Source organism: Aspergillus glaucus (genome assembly GCF_001890805.1).
Source record: "Aspergillus glaucus CBS 516.65 unplaced genomic scaffold ASPGLscaffold_1, whole genome shotgun sequence".
In the NCBI taxonomy this organism is placed as follows: Eukaryota; Fungi; Ascomycota; class Eurotiomycetes; order Eurotiales; family Aspergillaceae; genus Aspergillus; species Aspergillus glaucus.
The window spans coordinates 1669762-1691974 of NW_019170453.1; the positions used below are offsets into that span (position 1 = coordinate 1669762).

General features: G+C 49.1%; 10 protein-coding genes across 10 annotated transcripts; 5 read left to right on the plus strand and 5 right to left on the minus strand.

The window, feature by feature from the left end:
* The first annotated feature begins 555 nt into the window (after window positions 1–555).
* Window positions 556–1802, plus strand: ASPGLDRAFT_140338 (putative phosphoglycerate mutase family protein). The gene is made up of 3 exons (XM_022541694.1): window positions 556–1034; window positions 1089–1311; window positions 1370–1802. The coding sequence occupies exons 1-3, from the start codon at window positions 779–781 to the stop codon at window positions 1485–1487; spliced, it is 597 nt and encodes a 198-aa protein (XP_022406294.1). The 5' UTR covers window positions 556–778; the 3' UTR covers window positions 1488–1802.
* ASPGLDRAFT_162200 (putative 60S ribosome biogenesis protein Rrp14) lies at window positions 1799–3676 on the plus strand (the record flags this gene model as incomplete). The annotated part of the gene is made up of 3 exons (XM_022542509.1): window positions 1799–1934; window positions 2009–2092; window positions 2198–3676. The coding sequence occupies exons 1-3, from the start codon at window positions 1920–1922 to the stop codon at window positions 3674–3676; spliced, it is 1578 nt and encodes a 525-aa protein (XP_022406295.1). The 5' UTR covers window positions 1799–1919.
* Window positions 3677–4175: 499 nt separating this feature from the next.
* On the minus strand, window positions 4176–5370 carry ASPGLDRAFT_21716 (uncharacterized protein; the record flags this gene model as incomplete). The annotated part of the gene is made up of 2 exons (XM_022543121.1): window positions 4176–4657; window positions 5037–5370. 2 exons carry the CDS (start codon window positions 5368–5370, stop codon window positions 4176–4178), a joined length of 816 nt encoding a protein of 271 aa, XP_022406296.1.
* A 1432-nt stretch (window positions 5371–6802) lies between these two features.
* ASPGLDRAFT_21717 (uncharacterized protein) lies at window positions 6803–7247 on the minus strand (the record flags this gene model as incomplete). The annotated part of the gene is made up of 2 exons (XM_022543122.1): window positions 6803–6980; window positions 7033–7247. 2 exons carry the CDS (start codon window positions 7245–7247, stop codon window positions 6803–6805), a joined length of 393 nt encoding a protein of 130 aa, XP_022406297.1.
* Window positions 7248–7936: 689 nt separating this feature from the next.
* On the minus strand, window positions 7937–8746 carry ASPGLDRAFT_116313 (NuoI/complex I 23 kDa subunit family protein; the record flags this gene model as incomplete). The annotated part of the gene is made up of 3 exons (XM_022539762.1): window positions 7937–8067; window positions 8128–8393; window positions 8463–8746. The coding sequence occupies 3 exons, from the start codon at window positions 8744–8746 to the stop codon at window positions 7937–7939; spliced, it is 681 nt and encodes a 226-aa protein (XP_022406298.1).
* A 198-nt stretch (window positions 8747–8944) lies between these two features.
* On the plus strand, window positions 8945–9930 carry acpA (acyl carrier protein). Its single transcript, XM_022545457.1, has 6 exons — window positions 8945–9300; window positions 9373–9390; window positions 9510–9590; window positions 9654–9702; window positions 9757–9795; window positions 9852–9930. Exons 1-6 carry the CDS (start codon window positions 9082–9084, stop codon window positions 9857–9859), a joined length of 414 nt encoding a protein of 137 aa, XP_022406299.1. The 5' UTR covers window positions 8945–9081; the 3' UTR covers window positions 9860–9930.
* A 908-nt stretch (window positions 9931–10838) lies between these two features.
* On the plus strand, window positions 10839–12108 carry ASPGLDRAFT_21719 (GOLPH3/VPS74 family protein; the record flags this gene model as incomplete). Its single annotated transcript, XM_022543123.1, has 4 exons — window positions 10839–11108; window positions 11210–11456; window positions 11512–12005; window positions 12058–12108. 4 exons carry the CDS (start codon window positions 10839–10841, stop codon window positions 12106–12108), a joined length of 1062 nt encoding a protein of 353 aa, XP_022406300.1.
* Window positions 12109–12415: 307 nt separating this feature from the next.
* On the minus strand, window positions 12416–13865 carry ASPGLDRAFT_140351 (NADP-dependent oxidoreductase). Its single transcript, XM_022541695.1, has one exon. The coding sequence runs from the start codon at window positions 13745–13747 to the stop codon at window positions 12575–12577; it is 1173 nt and encodes a 390-aa protein (XP_022406301.1). The 5' UTR covers window positions 13748–13865; the 3' UTR covers window positions 12416–12574.
* A 2181-nt stretch (window positions 13866–16046) lies between these two features.
* ASPGLDRAFT_78753 (uncharacterized protein) lies at window positions 16047–19515 on the plus strand (the record flags this gene model as incomplete). Its single annotated transcript, XM_022549983.1, has 4 exons — window positions 16047–16312; window positions 16454–16922; window positions 17002–18183; window positions 18256–19515. 4 exons carry the CDS (start codon window positions 16047–16049, stop codon window positions 19513–19515), a joined length of 3177 nt encoding a protein of 1058 aa, XP_022406302.1.
* A 701-nt stretch (window positions 19516–20216) lies between these two features.
* On the minus strand, window positions 20217–22164 carry ASPGLDRAFT_140355 (putative 3-beta hydroxysteroid dehydrogenase/isomerase family protein). The gene is made up of 3 exons (XM_022541696.1): window positions 21821–22164; window positions 21121–21772; window positions 20217–21067 (listed from the first exon to the last, which is right to left on the minus strand). The coding sequence occupies exons 1-3, from the start codon at window positions 22047–22049 to the stop codon at window positions 20569–20571; spliced, it is 1380 nt and encodes a 459-aa protein (XP_022406303.1). The 5' UTR covers window positions 22050–22164; the 3' UTR covers window positions 20217–20568.
* Between the last annotated feature and the right edge of the window lie 49 nt (window positions 22165–22213).

The following is a 22213-nucleotide window of genomic DNA, read 5'->3' on the forward strand; positions in this document are numbered from 1 at the left end:
CTTGCAGCGAAGGATTAAAGAAATGAATCAGCCTTGGCATTGAACCGAATATCCGGCGACTATGAAGCCAAGCAACAGGCAGCCATATTTCGGGTCATTACAGAGTACGTACCATTCACGAGGATTTATACTTTGATGCTGACTGAGCATTCATAATTCAGATATGAATGCACAAAGTTTACTCTGTAGAAACTCCTGTTCGTGCTGTATTCTCCGCTTGAGATTATCGGAGATCTTATACCTCGATATGTTCTGCGATAAGGATGTTATGCTATTATGATAAGGACAGGGACCAGGAACAATTACATCATGACCGGGGATGCAATTAATTATGGTTAACCTCAGCGGTAGATCCGATACAAGGATCAACAACTATGACTTTTTCACTTTTTTTTCTAATAGTATATACTCTGTACGGAGTACTCTAAAGTACTAGTACTTGATAAGCTGGCAGCTCGGTTCACCGATTACAGTTGAAGATCATCACTTGAAGTTGATCAGCTGAACACACCGGCGGGTCATTCGACGCTTCAATAACGCCTGAATGTAAACTTGTTTCTCCTCTTCTCACTTTCCTCTCTCTCTCTCTCTCTCTCTCTCTCTCTCTCTCTCTCTCTCTCTCTCTACAAGTACTCCTCGCTGGCTCGAGTTCTTCACCAGGCCAGATTATATTGAAAAACGACTAAACGACTACTTAAGTAGTGCATTTGACCTACACAACTCCTACGACCGTCAAACTAGCCTACATTACACCTACAAAGGAGCAATAACACCAACCATGTTGTTCTCTCCCTTCCTCTCCCTATTCTCCTTTCTGGCACTCGCTCTCCCCGTCTCTTCTTCAGCCATACCAAACCACCATCACCGCAACCGTCCAACAGTCTACCTCCTCCGACATGGCGAGAAACCCGCAGACCGAAACAACCACGAGCTGACCAAGGATGGCTACAAGCGAGCAGAGTGTTTACGCACGGTGTTCGGAGAAGACTCTCCATTTGATATCGGATATATCCTCGCGCCCCGCGTAAAGAAGAGTAAGTCTCTTTTTCTTGCCCTTTATCCATACATGTCTAACACGGTCCTCACAGACGGCGACCACAGACGCTCGTACGATACTGTCCACCCTCTCGCTAAAGACCTCGGCCTTTCTGTCGACACCTCCTGCAAGCGCAACCATGCCAAGTGCGTAGGGAAGCAGATCAAGCGGTATGACGGCGAAGGGGACATTCTCGTTTCGTGGCGCCACGGGAGGATGACAGATATCGCAGAGAGACTGGGGGTCGAGGAACCGCCTGAGTATCCCTATCATCGGTGAGTTATCTCTCCAACCATATCCTTCACATTGCTCTTGCTAATGACTGCGAAATAGGTACGATCTCGTCTGGACGATCCCGTATCCCTATGACAAGGTCACGGAGGTCTGGAGTGAGGAGTGTCCCGGATTGGATGAGAAGGGCCATTCGTCGCCATTGAAGATTCAAGCGTAAAGGTATGCTGGCGTACGGCTTGTGTTCACGAGTGTTATGATGGATTCGGTTGCTACATTAATAGTCTGCATTTACGGTTCTTGCTTTACCTTGCAATTTGGTGTAATTCCGTAGTGTGCATTTTGACCACAAGCAACACAATGAATGATTTTATCTGGAGTATATCAGTCAATTGAGGGCAATTCGCATTCCAAAGTCCTCATAGAGATGGAGTAAACAGCACAGACCAATGTGCGGGCGGTGAACCAGCCGAGCGGAGAAAAAGTGAACGCCAAGATTTCACCCAAATTTTTCCCAAAAGATCTATCGCGCTTCAAACCACCGCTCTTGTCTCTTTTAAGGACATACACCCACCCACACACTCCTTCGCATATCTAATACTAGGTGGATTGCTCTATTGTGTCGCAGTCTGGAAAAAAAAGGCAGAGCACAATGGACGACATCGAGGTAGGTGGTGCCTTTCTGCCCCCGCCTACGGTGTCGGGGAGTTGACGAACCCTTTTTTTTTTTTGCTATATCAGGATCGGTTACGGAGTCATGCGCAGGCCTTTAATGGGCTGTTGTCGTTAATACCGGCAAAGTACTATTACGGTGAAGATGGCAGTGTACGTCTTTTACCTGATTCTCATGCGTTAGCGCTAGAGCGCTTTTCTTCTTGCCTTGCCTTCCTTTCCCTGGACAAACCCAGTTAACCATTGAAATCCGGACAGGACCAATGGAAGCGAAAGAAACAGACCAAGGAGGAAGCCCGTGAGGCCAAACGGGCCAAATTGGATCCCGACACTGCTAAAACGGCCAAGGACGTCATGGACGAGAGCGCCCGGAAGCGTAAGCGCGATGAAAAAGAGGCCGGGTCTGGGTCCGGAGACGATGATGGATCGTCACCGTCGGACGATGAGAACGCTGAGAAGCCCAAGGAGGGCTTGAAACGAGCGGATGGCGTTAAGAAACAGAAACCGGACGAGGAATCGGAAAAGCAGGGCAAGTCAGCGGAAGAGGTAGAGGCGCGCAAGAAACAGAAGGAAGAAAAGAAGGTGCAGAAGAAGGTTGCCCAGAAGGAGAAGAAGAAGGCCAAGGATGCTGCTAAGAAGGACAAGCAACCGGAAGAGCAGAACAAGGCCCCGCAACAGAATGGAACCAAATCCGATGACACTAAGAAAGAGAAAAAGCCGGAGCCTAAGCAACAGGTAAACGACGATGACGATGGTAGTGATGACGAAGAGCACGAGACCGAAGGACTCTCCCTCGACTTCAATGAACAACCAGAACAGACATCGACCGCTTCCTCGACATCCGGCTCTTCCGCCTCGAATCCTCAATCTGGCAGTTCGTCCGTATCCTCCATCGCTCCCCCAAATAACGAGTCCGCCAAACAAGAAACTTCCGAGCCCAAGACTCCTAAACCAACACCAGAGGAGTTGAAGCAACGGTTACAGAAGCGCCTGGATGAGCTCCGCGCAAAACGCCACGCAGATGGCCTGAATGGCAGACCCGCACGGAACCGTCAAGAACTTATCGAAGCCCGCCGCCAAAAGGCAGAGCAACGCAAAGCGCACAAGAAACTGCTCCGCCAAAAAGCCAAGGAAGAAGAAGAACAGAAGAACGACGAAGCCCTTGCCCGCCGTTTCTCCCCAGGAGGCTCCGGCTCCCTCCTTGCTTCCCCACGCTCCCCCGCTGAATCAGTCGACAACGCCAGCTACTCTTTTGGCCGCGTCGTCTTTGCAGATGGCCAGCATGCCGACCCCACTCTGTCCACTCTCCGCGACAAGCCCAAGAAACACGGTGCCCTGGACCCCGCCTCGGCCCTCCGCGCAGCAGAGTCCAAGAAGACCCGCCTCGCCGAGATGGATGAAAACAAGCGCGGCGATATCGAGCAGAAGGACATGTGGCTCAACGCCAAGAAGCGGGCACACGGCGAGCGCGTGCGCGACGATACCTCTCTCCTCAAGAAGGCGCTGAAGCGCAAGGAATCCGCGAAGCGCAAGTCTGAGCGGGAGTGGAAGGGGCGTGTTGACACTGTCAAGAAGAGCCAAGATACGAAGCAGCAAAAGCGCGATGCTAACCTGCGCAAGCGACGTGACGAAAAGGGTGGTAATAAGGGAAAGAAGCCCGCCGGGGAATCGAAGAAGAAGGCCAGACCTGGGTTTGAGGGTAGCTTCAAGGCCAAGGTTGGTGGGAAGAAGAAATAAATCAAGTCTGGGGTAGGTTGATGTGCGTACATATACACTTGTCAAAAAGAATGCGTTTGGAGGATCAAAACAAAAAGCTGGATAATAGGTGTTTGAGGTGTTTCTACTTCTGTACTGTTTTACTGTCATTTTTTGAATGCCCAGGGGGTTATCTGCTTTTTGATCTGTTACATGTATGCATAGGGAGCGATTTATATGTTGATATCAATCAATCTATTGTTCTTGATTGTTTCTCTGGTAGCTTCATGTTATATGGAAGTCGTAGTAGAACAGCTTAAGAGACAGCTTGATACGTCGTGTACGGAGTTCATGATGGATAGAAGTTCATTTCGTTGGCCTTAGACTAAGCCATTGCTTGTAATCTGTCCATAACAGACCTAACCACTCAACACCAAAAAAAAAAAAAAAAAAAAGCCAGTACTGCAATAGTAACAGAGATGACCATCCCAAAACATCAACATCAACTTCTCAACCCCCGAACACCATACACAACATCCCACTACACAACATCCCAATACACATCCTCCAAATCCAATGGCACCCCCTCCCCAAACACCCCATCCCCATCCCCATACTCAACCACCCTTCCCCAACACCCAAGCATCATCCTCGCCAACCTTACATACCGATCACGATCCATCTGCCCCAACCCCAAATCACCCATTGTCACCAAATCAGCATGTACATTCGCAATCCTCACAAGCTTCGGAAAACCCCGTATCCCCTCGTGATACTCAATCCCGTACAGATTCGCAAACCCGGCTTTGAAATCAGTTACGTTGTACGGATCGGACTCGTGTTTTATGATGGCCATGTCTGTTACTTGTTGGCCGCCGTTGGCGAAGGAGTCGCGGTACTGCGGGTTGGGATTTGGGTGTGCGAATTCTAGGAGGATTGAGGTGCGGAATACGTAGGCTTCGTCTGTGGATGGGGCGAGCATGCAGGCGAGGTAGTCGAAGCGGGAGGCGAGTTCGTTTATGTCTATGGGGGGTGGCATGGTTTTTGGGGGATTGGGGAGATGGGGTTGGTGGGAGGACAAGGTTGTGGTTGATGTTGAAGGGAAGGTCTATAAGGCATATGCGAGTAGGTAACGACAGGAGGCTGATACCTGGCATCGTGACGACACAGTCTACTAACTTGAAGGGTATATCCAACAGTTCCAGATGTGTATAGTTCAGCTTGCCATTGCTAGTCTATCTCTCTATCTTGAAAAGAAATCGTCCGGAGCAACCAAACACCGCAGAGCAACCTAATAATAGCAACCCTCAAACACCAAACTTCCAATCAAACCCCAACACAGCAGGCCGTTTATTCCAATATCCGTTCCAACCCTCCATAACCACCTTATTCATCCGCTCACACCCATCCCCCAAACAATCCGTAATCTGCAACCCAGCATAAACATCCACCATCTCCCCCAACCTCGGCATCAACCGTACATCGTTTGCAGATCCAAACTCAATACCATAGAGGTTATAGAACCCATCCTGTAGGACTTGTGCTCTTGAGGAATCTCGTTGGGCCTCGGATTCGATTATGGAGATGTCGGTTTGGATTTGCCCGCCGGTTGCGAGGATGTTTGTTATTAGTTCGTTGGGGGTGTTGATGAGGTCGTAGTGGTTGGAGAATATTTGGAGGAGGAAGATTCGGTTTAGGTATACTTGGTTATTGTATGGTTGTGAGGCGGTGGACATGTTGCCGGTTGTGGCTTTGATGTAGGGTTGAGGGTGCTTGTTTTGAGGTATTGCTGCCCATCCGGTGACATATTGTCGGAGTCCTAGTAGGCAGCAGTTGGGATGACAAGGATACTTCCTTTACGTCTGGTCATAGTCTGGCCGATTGTTGCCTGCCAGGTAGGTGCTGGAAATCTATGACCAACTAAATAGTAATAGATAAAGACTGTAATGGATCTTAGAAAGGCTGCTTCTTGTTCACCATAGATTGTGTTTAATACTACGGCTTAGGGTTAAATTCTCATTCTGTTTCGAGGCGCAAATCAAAAGTCTCAGGCAGATGAACATAAAAGCATAATACTCCATATCATAATGTATGAATAGACCAGATAATAAAACATCGGGGTTCTGAATATAGCTCAAATGTTGCGGACAGACATCCGATATCACTTGCCATTAGGTATCCTAGTTGGAAGTCTAAAATGGGTCTCTACCCTACCTTATTAATATGCCAGCGCCGTAACATGCTCACCATTGCTGCGTCATCAACCAAGACCTAATGAACCTAATCCTAATTCATGAAGGGGGACTGCCTTCTCTCCAACTTCCTACGCCCAAGTTTGGACGCTGATGTCCTTATTTTCAAGCATATTCACCTACCTAGTACAATACGAGAGATATTGGTGATGAAATATTCTAGAAATGTTGTTGCACGGAATTATACCCTCTGATACCACTAAGAATACACACAAATAACTACAAGTTCAATTTAGTCTCCAAAAATTCAACATCATTTACATCCGAGTACACTGCTTCTTCCCCTTCCCCCGTCTTTTCTTTCTTCCCTTCATTAACATGCCCACCCAATATCAACGTCGAAACAAGTGTCGTCAATCCTGTCACTTACTATCGCCTGGGGACCACTCCACCTGTCACGGAGCATAGACATTCACTGAGCATGGACAGTCACTGAGCCTCGCTTAAACCCTTCGCACACATTAGATAGCTCGTCGCCGGCAGGCCTGCCTCTTTCCTTTTCTCTCCTCATGTTAGAATTTTGTCAGATAATCTACCAATATACTCATATTGCTCGGGACCGTCACACCACCCACACCGATCAATGTCAGAGTCTTGAACTGGACTGCAGTGCTCTAACAGGGCTATGTGCTCTCCCAGACTAATTGTCTCATGGCAATTCTTATCGTCATTTTCCTGTATGTACTTGTTCACCCTTGTGGTCAGAATCAACAAGAACTTTCTTCTCTTGGCACCATCAACAGGCGGCTAGTAAGCCACTCCATCCAGGTCTGCATTCTTGATATGCTCTGTGGAATAGTATCGGTTATAGCAGTCTTCGATCTCATGTAACTTGTCTTCAAGTGTAGGGAGCACGAGGTCCATTTTGTGACGATTGGAACGGAGTGAGCGTGCCTGTGGACAGAGTTGAATCTCTTCAACACTTTCTCCTTTCATTTTGACATCGTCGAATGTCATCGGTCCATTCATTACCCATACCCTGGACGTAGATATGAACCCTCAAGTCACCAGGACGCGCCTTGATCGTGACATGGAAGTCATCCTCTTGTGTCCGGCCAGTTGCCGCGTCCGTGGTTATGTCATGGAAGGAACCCCTGAAAGAAATTTAGCATATTGGATCCAATCATAGATGGTATAGTATCGTACATTATTCTGGCCCTGTCTTTACCGAGTCTTGTCACACAGTTATAGCTCAGGTGTTCGGTCGCAGCTTTTAAAGAGATTGGACCCGCCCCCCTCCCCATTGTGGCATAATGCATAATGGCCATCCTGCCTTTTGCATTATCGGCCCACTTCTGGGTGATGCCGTTGACAACGCCCTGGTGCAAATTAGCGGAAGGTGATTTGGGATAGGCGGCCATTGTTCAGGAACGACATAGAAGTCTAGCTCTGTGGCACTGAAGAGAAGGTGGAATTGAGTAAGAGTAGGAAACTTCTCCGCGAGGTAAAATGGCAAATTGGGCCTGGGGTGTTCGCAATGTATAGTATTTGAGATATGTGGGAGGTAAAAAAGGAACGAGAGAAGTGACGGACTTTTATATTCAACCTAGATATTCTGGGAGTATAAGCTAGCTCATCTGGAATGATAGTCAGTAACATGTTCGAAAATTTAGAAGTGGGAAGGCAACGCTGAGAGAGTGTCGGTTTCCTAAGTACAGATGAGATGACATTGACGAAGATGAAAGAAGAGAGTTATCCCATATGAATTTGTTTGATTCACTGATAGGTTCATGGCCATTTACAACCAAGGGCCATGGCCACTGAAGATGAGTGAATTCAATACTAGCACATTTGACTGAATGCCTGCAGACGATTCAATAAACGAGATTGAATTTGACTTCGTAACAGAGTACAGAAAGATTTGAACCGAAATCCGCCCTGACCCGACTAGTACAGTTTGCTAATACGACAGACTGAAGTGATATGTATGTACAAGATGAAAACAGAAAAGATTTTCTAGATCCTTTTCCTTCTTTTGGTGGTTGCTTTTCGCAAGGAGAACCAGGAACTGGGTATTCGAATTGAATTGTATTATGGTATCGGTCTGGTTTTACCGGTAGGGAGCATCAGCTCTGGCGGCAGCGGCAATTTCAGGCTCCCACTTGTCACCGTTAGCCAGCAGCTTCTCCTTGTTGTACAGCAGTTCTTCACGGGTCTCGGTGGCATATTCAGCGTTGGAGGCTAGGGGGTAAAATCGTCAGCCATGTCATCATCCTCAATTGGCGTGTATAGGTCACTTACTCTCGACAATCGCGTCAACCGGGCAACTCTCCTGGCAGTAGCCACAGTAGATACACTTGGTCATGTCGATATCATATCTTGTCGTCCGGCGACTTCCGTCCTCGCGTTCCTCGGCTTCGATGGTAATGGCCTGGGCAGGGCAGATGGCTTCGCAAAGCTTGCAGGCGATGCAACGCTCTTCACCGGTGGGGTACCGACGGAGGGCGTGCTCACCACGGAAACGAGGGGAGATGGGACCCTTTTCGAAGGGGTAGAAAATTGTGTATCTACAAGAAGCCATATCAGTTCGACATTCTTTCTCTACTGTATTGCCACTGGGTATGAGGGACACTTACGGTGGTCTGAAGAACTGTTCCAACACCACGTACATACCCCGGAACATCTCTGCCAGCAAAAAGTATTTACTGGCCTTGTCCACCGAGGTTTCAGCACCCTGATCCCATCGTTGGGGAGCGGGCAACCGGAAGCCAGGTTGAGGGGGACCGTAAGGCGTAGCTGCCCGGGACACCGAGGACGAGAAGTTTGCGGTCGAACCCACGGGCCGGAGGGAAGAAGTCAAAAGGTAAGGCGATGGCCGGCGGTAGGCGACCAGCCTCGCAATAGGCTTAGTGGATGCCATTGCGAATTGACCAGAAACGAATCCAAGGATTGGAGATAAGGAAGGTGGTAGGAGGGCCGGAGGTTATCGAGAGGTGAAGGGATGCAATAATGGAGGTTCGCCATGAGCGGCTTAGGTCATTTCTTTCCGAGCGGTGCTGATTGGCTGGTGCGGCGGCCTCCCCCGAGCCGCAAAAACGGCAAAAACGCAAGTCACAACCGGAACTTCCTCCACGCCTCGACTCTCTCTTGCGCTTCGCTTGTCTGCGTTCTTGTTACTTGACTCCTTCCTCTATATCGGAAGCCGACATCTTATTCTTCTCTTCCGCATACCTTTTTTTCCTTTTACTCAGCACCATGTTCCGTTCCGCCGTCGTCCGCTCGCTGAGAGCTTCCGTGCCTCGTGCCGTCAGAACCCCGGCATCTTTCCAGATCCGTAGCTCTCCCATTGCTCGCCCGGGTCAATTCATCCCTCGCTTCGCCTACCAGGGTGTCCGTCTCTACTCTGCCCCCGCTGGCCTGAACAAGGAGGAGGCTGAGGGCCGGATAGTCAACCTCTTGAAGAACTTTGACAAGGTTCGTTTCGGCAAACCTAGGAGGGGATATATGGGTAGAGGGCAATTCAGCTAACAGAATTTGGTATGACAGGTCAACGACGCTAGCAAGGTCAGTCCTAAGCTCTGGTGCCGGGTGGTGCCGTCATGATTCAAAGAGGGGAAATTGGAGCTATACAAGGGATTCATCAAAAGAAGAAACATCATTCTAAAGACTTCTGCGTCCTACAGATCAACGGCACTTCCCACTTCTCGAATGACCTCGGATTGGACAGCTTGGACACTGTTGAGGTTGTGATGGCTATTGAGGAGGTATGACACTGATATCATCGGATTAGCGGGAAAGCGATTTTGATACTGACATGGTACCAACAGGAATTCAGCATTGAGATCCCCGACAAGGAGGCTGATGGTATCCACAGCAGTAAGTATCCGGGTTGTATTGTTCGGAGCCGAGTGTATACTAATTCCCGGACAGTCGACAAGGCGGTCGAGTACATCCTTGCTCAGCCTGACGGTCAGTGCCTTTCCTTTGACCTGGAAAATATGAACTGCTTGCTGACTGCATCCTAGCCCACTAAATGCTATATTAATGAAGGATCCGGTGTAGGTGGGGTAAAGGTTGGATAGAGAGAAGCAAAAAAAAAAAAAAGAATACTGGCGCGATACTCATCCAGGATACTCTCGAGCATCCTGGCAAGAATCGACGTCTTTGTATGCTGGTACAAGCCGGTTGTTTGTTTCATCCTACTATATCGTGTATATCACTCTGAAATGTCGTTCTGATCTCTCTCTTCTCTTCGATTCTCTGGGCTACACATATTAGTATCTCTAGAGCAGCTCGCGTGGCATATAATCAGCGTCATGTACTCTACAAATTATGATTCGATTTTGTGTGCGGGTGACAGTATCACTGCGATATCCGAATGCGAACACCACCGGACGACCTGACCACCAGCAGAGAAACCACTCGGAGCAGTAGACATACTCAATCCCATACGGATCAGCAATTCAATCTATTACTAGTAATTATATACCTCACGTGTCCAGTACCTGTTTTTTCCCGCACTCACGAGAAGCTCAGCTCGGCCAGCGTTGATCCCGTTCGGGCACGAGAGCCTCTTAATCGTTCCTCCGGCTCTACTCAGCCTCTCTGTTTCTTCCCTCTTTGATCTTTCTCATCGGTCCTTTCTCTCGCGGGGAAGTTCTCTTGTGTGTTATTCTTTGTATTCTATTCTTTATTCTATTCTTTTTCTCTTTCGTCGAAGAATCGAATTCTGTTGGCAGTTCTTCAGCCCCCCCTGACCTGATCATAATAATTTCCCTCCCGCCCAAAACGCCAGACTTTCGGTCTACGCAACTCTCTTTCAACCTCACCCTCGAATTCCGCCTCGAAGCGACAATTCGTGTCGCACTCAATAGCGACTCTGGATTGTTTGATTAATTGAGTCTCACTCGGGCTATACGACTCTCCTTCGTTCTCTCGCGCGCACCCTCCCTACCCATATACCCTCCGATCTCTCGCCCGCACAACAACAACACACCTGTTATCTATCCCCCATGTCCTCAGCCGGGGGCTTGACTCGCCGGAGAGGCGGTGGTCGGGCCGGTGGCGCAGACGACAACGATGACAGCAGAGTTTCTTCGCCCATATCCCGGAATGGCTCTGCATTGGATCATCGAGGGCCGGAGACGTCGTTTACGAGCGGGGAAAATGGCCATAAGATCGTGTTCGATCCCAGAGATCTCAGCGAGACCGAGGAACGGAGCAAGCAACCGAAGTTGACTTTGATGGAGGATATACTCTTACTAGGATTGAAGGATAAACAGGTGGGCTTCTCTTCTTTTTCTCCTTATCTACCGCCCCTGTTTGGGAACGAGTAGCATGCGCATGCGACAGTCACTGACACTTGGGATTCTCTTGCTCTTAGGGGTATCTATCGTTCTGGAATGAAAACATCTCCTACGCCTTGCGAGGATGTATTGTCATTGAGCTGGCGCTCCGCGGTCGGATAAGCATGCAAAAGGATTCCTCCCGACGACGGTTCCCACTCGCCGATCGGGTCATCGAGGTCGTTGACGATACATTGACCGGGGAAGTCTTGCTGGACGAGGCCCTGAAGATGATGAAATCAAGTGAAAAGATGAGCGTCAATGAATGGATCGATCTGATGAGCGGTATGGACACCCAAGCAGCTACCGGAATTGAAGCGTGCGCTAACGCGACAGCCAGGTGAAACATGGAACTTGATGAAGATTGGTTATCAGCTGAAGCAAGTGCGCGAGCGACTCGCAAAGGGTCTGGTCGACAAGGGCATCCTCCGTACCGAAAAGCGCAACTTCCTCCTCTTCGACATGGCCACGCATCCGGTCGCCGACGGAGGCGCCAAAGATGACCTTCACCGTCGCGTGGGCGCCATCTGCAGCAACCGCACGGTGATCCTTCCTGCCAACACGTGGTTACCCGAGGATGCAGAGTACCGTTATCTCCGCTCGATTATCATGGTATGTGCGGCGTATGCGGCCAACGTGCTGGAGAACGCTCTGGTCACGATGAGCCACGAGGCTCGCGAGAGAGCCTTTGCACAGGTGGACGAGCTTTTGGCAGAATACTCTCAATGGCCATTTGCCCGGAGGGCTGGTGGCTCGCAAGCCATCGGTGCCAACTTGGCCCAGGCCATCAATGATGAAGTGAACAAGAGCCCGGATCGAGAGCTTCAGATGGAGGTACGTCCACCTTTTTCACTGTTCATGATCTTTTGATACTGACAATGGCTAGATTGTTGCTGCATGTTTGAGCGTGTTTACAAGACTTGATTCCTTACTGTAGCGGTTGTAGTACCGCTGTTCTAATATACTCCCATTTATCTTTCTCGTTCTCGACTTTTTAATCTTTTTGATCTACCGTGCCTTCGAACTCGGCAAGGTGGTAACCCTTGGCTCCCTTTCTTGATGTAGTTCGACAACATACGGGTTGGAACTGGGGCAGAGCATGCATTTCTTTCTATCTGGTGTACAAAATCTTTCTTCTGATTTCAATCTGTTTCACGATCTGTCTGTTTTCTCAGTACCCCATACCCTTTGCTTCCGAGAAGATCTACATTGACAAAAGGGGATGTATATGTGTGTTCGATAGAGTGCATGCATGAAACAGAGCTGTGTCTTGATATTAATGTGACTGACTCAATTCATTTCTTGACATCCAGATGTGTTTCATGTTAATTGGTGGTACGTAGTATGCTGACTTTCAATCTGTAGTCTAACTCGTCGTGTGCAACCTTTTCGTCTGAAAGCACTCAATTAACCCTCATAACAAACATCCCGCCCCGTCTCGCCCCTGCCGCCCCCGCCGCCCCAGCATCCAAAAGATCAGCCCCATTAACCAAATCCACAATACTCTCCGCCCTCCCCCGCGGCGCCTGTTCCTCCTCAACAAGCCTCGCAATCCGTCCAAGCGCGTGTCCATCCGGCTCAACCGCGATAAACCGACTAAACAAGCCCCGTTTACTCTTATCGTCTTTCTCCAGATGCTGCTGCGTCTGTGCAGGCGTCGAGTCCACGGCTGTCAAGACGGCGCCGTGATCTTTGACAACGTGTGAGGAGTGTGCTTGGCGGAACAATAGGCCGTCTGCACAGTCGAGGACGATGTCGACGGGATCCCAGCGGTTGCTGCGGAAAGGGGTTGCGAGGTCGAAGGAGGGGTCTATTGGGAGGGGGGCGACGATGGTCTCGTCGACGTCGTGGTTGTGGCGGAGGGCGGATTCTTGTTCTGGGGAGGAACATGTCACGCAGATCCAGGGACGGTGCTGGTTCGGGAAGAGGGATTTCGAACGGAGGAGTTGCACGGCTTGCATCCCAACTTCGTTATCGTAGGCATTTGTGACCAGCACGCGGAGATGCTTCCGCTTCCCATTGCTCGCAGTCCGGTCTGGGTGATCGTCCAGCCCAGCATATGTAAAAATAGCCTGCCACGCCGTAAGAGAAGGTAATGGAATCGTAGCAGCCTCCGCCGCACTAATATTCTGCGGCTTAAACGCCAACTCATCCTCATACGCAAGTACATAATCTGCCGCGGCCCCATCCCTCGAATAACTCACCAGCCCAAAAACCACATCATCGACCTTAAACTTCGGCCCCTCCGCATTCCAATGATCCTCGTTCGGCGTGCTAATCACCGTCCCGCAGAGGTTATGCAGCGGGACCTGCGGCATCGACTGCGTGGGGTTTAGTAGTCCGGCTAGACGTACTTCATCGTGCGAGAAGGCTGTTGCTTGGACTTTGATTAGGTATTGAGCTGGGGAGGGCTTGGGGACGGGGAAGTCGGTGTCGAATGTTATGGAGGTTTGGCTGGAGACGGCGGTTGGGTCGTTGGGGATTGTGGGGAGGGAGGTGTAGTAGAGGGCTCGCATTGTTGGGGGGACGAAAGTTTGTTCGTCCATGGTGGCTGAGAAGGGCTTTGCGGGTTTCATGTTGTATTTCCTGGGTTGTAGATTCGGTTGATATGCTTTGAGTATAAGGAAAGGCTGCCCTGGTAGAAAACAGCGAACAACCTCAGAAATGACAGTTTGAGAGATGTATAGGATTATTTCAGAATCTTTTCAGGTCAAGAGACAATGGTATATAAAATGTCCGATTTTGTATGATGTTGTGAGGACCGTAATGCCCATGTCCTAATGTTGACGTATGTATAGTTCCTCATAAGGTTCCGCGCCACAGTACGACATCCGCAAAAACTTGCTGAATTCTACGCACCATTTCATCAGGACAGATGTTCTGGAAAATTCATTCTGCAGAATGATGCTGCGAGATGGGGATTTTGATATTGTTATTGGTTGCTATATTGCGGGGGATGTATGGGCGTTGGTGCAGATTGAAGATCATCTCGGGGAGAGGTTTCCGTATGCATAGCTAAATCGATATTCGCTGCATACTTGAGTCGTTCATCATCGTTTTTAAATGAGTCAGGTAAGGGTGTTCATCTAGAATTACATATTTCCGGCAGGGAATAAGTCATGCTGAATTGCGTCCGGCACTTCGTTTTCAACCAAAGGAACGCAAGAGTATCCCGACTCTATAGTAAAAACGCCGGGTGGCTATCTTCTAATGGCATAAGTTGCGCGGTAGCTTGGTGTCACGGAGCTCAGCTGGGATAATGGAACATCAACTCTTGTGTTCTACCTAGGTAGCTATCGACGAGAATAATCAACATGAGGAAAGAAGAAGAATGATGTGCCATCAGCGTTGACGAGACTTATATCCTTTGCTTCCAGCACGTGAGAGTTATGCACGTGACCAGACCGTCATACTTAGATGCTCAAAGAAGGTCAGCATGTCATATAAGGAAAGTCAAGGGTGCTATGCACACTCGATAATTCTCAAGTCCTTAGCCGTCTTGGGAGGGCAAAGCGCTCTTATGCTATTCTAGTCCAACCTAATATCTTGAAAGGGCTTGATAAGCCTATCTTGTAAGTGAATTCGATGTTCTGTCGCAAGAAATGGCGGTATCCCTTTGTACTTGTAGTGAGAGGCACAATATATATTTTGAACCGTGAGACACAGCCAGCTTGGTAGTATTTTTGACTTATTCATAAAGCATTGTATACTCGGAATGGTACCCAGTACGAATGGAATCTTCTGGCGATTCCTTATGACAAGCAGAAATCAAGAGAAACTTCCGATTACCAGAACAAGAGCGCATTTACAGGATTCCTAATTGAGTTAGTCGCGAATCCTGACAGCGGAGGCTAACCCGAAAAGGAATAAACTCGTCTACGGAGTAATATGTACATATCGGACAAATACGTGAGTCGGCTTTTAAAGGGCATATCTATATATAGCCAGGCCAGATGGAGTGTACAGTACTCCGTATGTGCTACACATGGTTTAGTCTCAGCTCCAAAACAGAGTCCACGTCGATATCACGTGACCCCAGTATCAGGGCGACTCGATTTCTTTCCTTACTATGGCTCGTTTTTGTTACCGTGTCATCTTGGACTACTATAATGATGCGAAGGACTTCTACAAGCTCAATTTATCATGGTCCAAGTCCTTCACAAGGCACATATCAGGTCCGAGAACTTCGATCATTGGCCGTGTCATTGATCGGAATCCACTGTGGAGTATATAGTAGGTATGAAGCGGTGTACTGTCGAACCTTCTTGGAAGAAGCAATGTTATATTGGCTCAGGTGGGTGCTCGGAAGAGATGTGATACCAATCTGCTTTGTGCAATCCATGAGTGGCTTAATCGAGCTGTCTTCTAGATCTGTTATGTCTCCCGGGGAAATTCACATACCTGACAGATACGCACAAAACAGAAGCAAAAGGAGTATGGAATACTGCGCTACAAGTTGCTTGAGCTACCAACATGGGCAGCTTTCAAAGCAAATGTGAGGCCACGCGCCTCTCAATAAAGCTTCCAGATAGGGAAAGGGAGTATATATCTATCAGCTTCTGACCATGTCATGCCAACGCTAGTGTGACCCTTTTTGCCGGTTATTACCGCCTACATTCTGTCAGTTCTATTAACTAAATCAGATGCACTGTAATAACTTCATGTAACTATATGGTTTGCATGCTATCTGACAGGCCAGTTGAGATCCTATTCTCTATTTCATGCCATGCCTCAATTGCTGCTTTCTTCAGCAATTCCTGGAGTGAAGGTGAAATATGCGGCTGCACAGGCGGTCAAAATAGTGGAATAGATATCACAAGTGCAGTTCAGTAGTGGCTTCAATGGTACCCGTTGATCACAGACTCATAGTTCATCATGTTGATCAGTTCCGATATACTATCACACTCCGGCTTCAGCTGCAGCATGCGGAGAATTGCCCATGGAACTCAGAGAAAATACTCTATTTGCTTCAACAGTTTCCTATTGGCCATCCGACTAGCTACCCCTGATGGATCGATGGACATGGTCAGGCTTGATGGTGACGACTCCTATTACATTACAGCCAGCATCGTATCCAGGCCTCAACCCAAGAAATTCAGCAAAGGGGACTTATATCTTCTTTATCGGGGTGCAGTTAGCCAGTGAGCACGCAAACTAGAAAAGCAACTTACTTTGGACGGCTATGCTGTTCATTGGTATACCCTTCAACAAACCCCGCCTCCGGACTCGGACGTCATATCGTTGATCGATTTGGAAGGTCCCTTTTTCGACGACCTGTCAAGCGTTGATTTTGCCGCTTTCAAGCAATGCTTCTCCGCTATGAATAATGTCCGCTTGCTATGGGTTACGAGATGGATACAAATGGAATGTGAAGACCCTCGCTTTGGCCTGTCCTTGGGCCTAGTTCGGACTTGTCGACACGAGATTGCAGAGGACTTTGTAACCTTGGAGATTGATCAGTTTGACGGTACTGCCATAGAGTCTGTCGTCAAGGTATTAAACAAGATCAAGTCACAACGAGAAAAGCCGTGGTTGTACCCCGATTATGAATTCACTCTCCGGGGTGGTGTCATTCACACTCCTCGCTTCCAGTGGAGTACTATCGATGACCAACTCACAAAAGACGCGGATGGCTCAGCGTTGAAGGCGCTTGATATTGGCACCTATGGCATTATCGGCTCCTTAATATGGGCATCAGCAAGCCCATCGCTAGTCCTTGCAGAAGGCGAGGTTGAAGTTGACGTGAAATATGTTGGTTTGAACTTTAGGGCAAGTGCGTTTGAGCAACTAGCAAGCTGGGAATGATGGGTTACTAACTTGCTCTTGTTAGGATACTCTTGTGATGTTGGGACTTTTTAGCGACATGAGCGAATGCGGCATTGAAGGGAGTGGTGTCGTTCGCAGAGTCGGATCAGGCGTTCAAGATCTCAAAGTGGGGGACTACGTTATCCTGGCCTCGGTAGGGCTACTTTGCACTCGCAAGGTCCTACCAGCAAATAAATGTCTGAGACTTCCTGAAAATGTTACGCTACAAGATGCAGCTACAATATTTTGTGTCTTCACTATGGCCATCCATTCTCTTGTGAACATGGGGAATTTACAGAAAGGCCAGTCTGTTCTGATTCATGCTGCATGTGGCGGCGTGGGCCTTGCGGCGATACAAGTATGTCAAATGATTGGTGCCGATATCTACGCGACAGTCGGAAGTAAAGAGAAACGCCAACATCTTACTGAAGCCCTGGGAATTCCGGAAGACCACATCTTCGATTCTCGGAGTCCGCCATTTCTCCAAGGAGTGATGGCAAAGACCGGCAACAGGGGCGTTGATCTGGTTCTGAACTCACTGTCTGGCGTATTACTACGCGCTTCTTGGAAATGTGTCGCGACCTTTGGGAAGATGCTTGAACTTGGGAAGCGAGATTTTCTTGGCCATGGCCAATTGGACATGAGCATGTTTTCTGGAAATCGATCGTTCATTGGCGTCGACCTCCTGCATCTTAGCATCGAGGACCCACAGGCTTCATATGAGGTTGCTCAACAATGTGTCCGTTACTTTCAAGAAGGAAAACTGAAGCCGATTCAACCCATTACCGCCTTCGGGGCCGACAAGATTGCAAAGGCTGTTAGGTACATGCAAACCGGTCAGCATATGGGTAAAATCGTTATTCAGCTTCCGGATGATCCATTGGCTCTACCAGTATCCAAGATCCAGGAAGGGGCCACCTGTCTGCGCTCTGATGTTTCCTACCTTCTAGTTGGCGGTCTGGGTGGGATCGGACGTGCTGTTGCGAGGTGGATGGTTGAAAAAGGAGCCCGGCACTTGGTTTTCCTTTCACGGTCTGGCCAAGCATCTCCCGAAAGCCAATCTTTGGTTCGAGATCTTGAAAGTCAAGATGGCTGCACCGTAACTGTTGTGGCAGGGAGTGTGGCGAACATTGAAGATGTCCGACGTGCAGTTGCTGCATGTAAAAAGCCGATAGGAGGAGTCATGCAAATGACAATGGTGCTGAAAGTAAGTTAGCCACGACTTCCCCTAGAAAAGGCATAATGCTAACCACGTTTTTTATTGCACAAACAGGATCAGCTTCTGATGAACATGGAGTACGAGGAATGGACAGCCGCGCTTGCTCCCAAAGTCCAAGGGACATGGAACCTCCACAATGTTCTGGGCGACACACAGCTGGATTTCTTCGTTCTGTTTAGTTCATTGTCGGGTATTTGCGGCTTGAGTGGCCAGACGAATTACGCAGCAGCAAATACGTTTCTGGACAGTTTTGCGAGGTACCGACAATCTCGAGGATTGATTGCAAGTGTGCTTGACATCGGCTTCATGGGCGACGTTGGATATGTCTTTGAAAAAGCCACTGGTATTCGGGAAAAGGCGTGGTCTGTTGCAGTCTCGGTTCTGGAGGAGAAGGATCTACTCAAAGGCCTGAAGACTGCTTTCCTTTCTCAATCATCGAGAGGGCCTAGTCAGCTTGCGATTGGCCTTGCTACTACAAGGCCCCTTTCTGATCCGGGGGTGATCCCAGTATGGAGGCGCGAGGCGCGCTTTGCTCCATGGGAGAATGTCCTGACAGCATCCAACGGACCGAATGTGAATTTGAAACACCAGGCATTCAGGGAATTTCTCATCACGACTGAAAATAATCCTGCTTTGCTGGATGACCCATCGACGGAGGTGAAGGTGACTATCGAGATTGGTAGGATGATAGCGTCTCATATGTCCTATCCCGAAAACATGGAAGTGGAGGAGCTGGCAAAAATCTCCATTGATTCTCTAATGGCCATTGAAATCCGAAGTTGGTGCCGTCGACATGCCGGGATAGAAGTTTTACTAACGGATATATCGAACGCGGAAAATGTGGGTTGTTTGAGAAAAATTGTCATTAAGATTCTCCGTGAGAAATACGACAAGGCCGCTCCGACAGGTAGTCAGGAAGCTTCGATTGCGTTGGCAGCACCACCAGATGAATTCGAACTCCTCCGACAGGATGCGAACCTGGGAAAGACCATAAAACCTGTTTCTGGCCCGGTCCCTGATTGGCTCTCTGAAAATGAAGGCCGAGTCTTTCTTACTGGAGCCACTAAGTTCCTAGGATCTTCTCTATTATCTTTCTTGATGCGTCTACCACAGGTCAAGACCATTGCTTCTCTAATCCGAGCACCTGACGCCGAGACAGGGCTGGCCCGGGTGAAACAGACCTTGGCCAAGTATGAGCTCACCGTGGATTCTGAGTCCAAACTCCATGTGATCCCGGGAGACTTGACTGATCCGACTTTTGGCCTTGGTCAAGAGAAGTTTGACGAATTTGCGCAATGGGCAAGTGTAGTCTTCCAATGATGGGGCTTATGTCAATTACATTCTCCCATATGTCGCTCACCGTGCCATCAATACAACTGGGCTCCTTCACATTCTTCATTTCGTTAGCCACATGCGTCTCAAGCCTATGCATTTCGTCTCCAGCATGGCGGCAGTAGGGTCCAGTGAAGTTCTTACTGGGAAAGGTGTTTGGGAAGACCAGAGGCCCGCTTTGGATACAAAGCGTTTCAAACAGCACGTGGGATATACTCAGAGCAAGCTTGTTCAAGAAAGCATTGTGTGGGACGCCATAGACCGCGGGTACCAAATCTCCATCTACCGTCCCAGGCTGATTATGGGACACAGCAGCACCGGCGTGGGCAATCCCAATGACTTGACAAATCGAATGATGTACAACTGCATTCTCACGGGGTGCTATCCAAATCCACCGCGGCAACGCAACCAATTCGTCCCTGTGGATTACGTCGCTGAGGCTTTGGTGCGGATTTCTCTGTCAAACGCTAAACTGGGTCATGTGTACAATCTTGTTCACCCAGACCAAGCTGAAACGACCCTGGTTGAAACATTTGAAGCTCTCAGTGCTTGCTGTCCATCGCCTTTGCAGCAAGTTTCAAGTGCCGAATGGGTTCAAGAGGTTGCCAGCAAAGGTCAGCGTAAGGTTAAGATGTCCCCCCCCCCCAATGCTGGAAGAGCAGTTGTCACAGTTTGAGATTCTGTGGGGAGGCGGAAGTCCCGGTCATATGGCCCTGTTTAGAACGGAGAATGTGCGTCGTGCGTTGGCCGGATGCCCGGAGGTCTTGGAAGTTAAGTCGGTGGCTGAATTGGTCAAGACATATTATCCGCACTGGGTGGATATGACGAATAGTTGATCTCGTACTTTCTACTTGGATCAGGATGAGAGAACGCTCATTGGAAGATGTTGTTGCCGTTGGGGATAGATACTTCGGAGTCTTGTATTACTAGATATTCTTCAATACTATTTTGATTTTTGTACGCACTTGATTGGTATCCATTGAATACCTGTTATTTTTATTAGGACATCATACAACGTTTCATCCCCTCTGCAATTTGCAATCACGCATCTTTGGTGACATTGCGATTCCACGCTTCCACCTCCTTACACATCCCATCCAGCGTGTTAACAGGCGCAGAATACCCCAATCCACCCTGCTCCGGCTTCAACCGTGCACGCGAATCATCCGCAATAGTGTGCACATTAGACACAGAAAACAAAGCAGGCTGCAACTGCGCCAGGTCCCAGGACAGAGGGGGCAACAACCACGGCAAATAGCGGTAATGAATGAGGGCATAGAACTCAACAGCATATGACATGAGGAATAGTGGGACCGCGGAGACGTAAGTGAAGTTCATGGGCGTTTTGGAGAGCGTGGTGAGCAAGAGGTAGACATCGCTGAAGCTGACAGGAGGGTTGGGGTCTGTGACGACGAAATATTGGCCGCCAATGTCGATGTCCTTCTTTGAGATTGGAGAGACAAGTTGCTGCTCGTAGAGGAGGTGGGCGATAGAGACGTTTTCGGCGTTAACGAAGTTTTGGATGATTGGTGCTGTCCAGCTATTTCCTTCATTAGCTTTTCTATCACTCGCGGGAGCATGTATGAGACTTACGTAGGATTACCACTGCTTCGCAAGTAAAGTCCAAGAATGCTACCACTGCCATCCGCACCAATACCGTAGATGCCATTCGCGGGACGAATACAGCCCGTCCTGAAACCCGACTCCGCGCTATCCGCACCACGCACCAGATTTTCCGCTTGGTACTTCGACACAGCATAGTTTCCAAAGAACTTGTCGTGCTCCTTGGGCTGGTCACTAGCTCGATCGCTCAGCACTTGCACCAGACGCTTTGGCGCGTTAATCCATGGCGGAATCCAGAACGACGCTCGTCGCAGTCCAACAGAGCCAGAGGACGTGGCGATGAAGCAGCTCGCACCTGCAGCCTTTGCAGCTTCGAGCACGTTACGAGCTCCACCGACGTTGACTGTAGTACAGAGGTGAAGTAGGGCCTTGTGGCGCTCTGCTGGACGGATGACGGCTGCGGTGTGGTAGATGGTTAGTGGGAGTTGCTCGATTTCCTTGCTGGGCCAGGGTTGCGTAAAGGCGTTAGAGACTGCTGTCTTGTCCGTGATGTTGGTCTTGATGAAGACAGCGCCCTGGTCTAGGACTCCCTTGCGAGGTGGCTGGAGATCCAAGATGCGGATTGCTGCTGGGTTTTCACCACGGGCTAGGAGGTGGGTGACGATCCAGTTGCCCACGAGGCCTGCTGTGGTTAGCATCATGCTTTTCTTTTCGAGAAATAAGTAATTACCTGATCCACCAACAACAACATAGCGACGGTTCTGCTTAGGGGGCAGATGCTGGGTCACGTCGACGGAAGAGTCAGTGTTTCGCTCATAGGCTTTCTTGATCCCTTCAACGGTCCAGCGATGAGGTGAGAATTTGAGTGCCTCATTAGGGACTAGAGTCATTCCACGATTGACATGGTAGAGGTAGAGGGCCAGAGTCAGGGCCACGAGGGCGGTCACGATGAGTATCATTTGAGGATAGCAGTGTGTAGGTTAGAGAGGGGAATGGGAGAAGGAAAATCGGAAAAATCGAGGGTATGACAACGACAGCGACAGTTTGACAGCCAGCTGTCAGCATTCACTGTCTCTGTACTTTACACTATGTCTTCCCGAAATATCTAGAGCGGAGGAAAACC

Coding starts and splice junctions, on each gene's coding strand:
- acpA (XM_022545457.1), top strand. CDS start 9,082: ATGTTCCGTTCCGCCGTCGTCCGCTCGCTGAGAGCTTCCGTGCCTCGT. Junction 9,591..9,653: donor TTGTGATGGCTATTGAGGAG/GTATGACACTGA, acceptor TGGTACCAACAG/GAATTCAGCATTGAGATCCC. Junction 9,703..9,756: donor GGCTGATGGTATCCACAGCA/GTAAGTATCCGG, acceptor ATTCCCGGACAG/TCGACAAGGCGGTCGAGTAC.
- ASPGLDRAFT_140355 (XM_022541696.1), bottom strand. CDS start 22,049: ATGATACTCATCGTGACCGCCCTCGTGGCCCTGACTCTGGCCCTCTAC. Junction 21,773..21,820: donor TGTTGTTGTTGGTGGATCAG/GTAATTACTTAT, acceptor TAACCACAGCAG/GCCTCGTGGGCAACTGGATC. Junction 21,068..21,120: donor CGAAGCAGTGGTAATCCTAC/GTAAGTCTCATA, acceptor TGAAGGAAATAG/CTGGACAGCACCAATCATCC.
- ASPGLDRAFT_140338 (XM_022541694.1), top strand. CDS start 779: ATGTTGTTCTCTCCCTTCCTCTCCCTATTCTCCTTTCTGGCACTCGCT. Junction 1,035..1,088: donor CGCGCCCCGCGTAAAGAAGA/GTAAGTCTCTTT, acceptor CGGTCCTCACAG/ACGGCGACCACAGACGCTCG. Junction 1,312..1,369: donor CCTGAGTATCCCTATCATCG/GTGAGTTATCTC, acceptor ACTGCGAAATAG/GTACGATCTCGTCTGGACGA.
- ASPGLDRAFT_140351 (XM_022541695.1), bottom strand. CDS start 13,747: ATGAAACCCGCAAAGCCCTTCTCAGCCACCATGGACGAACAAACTTTC.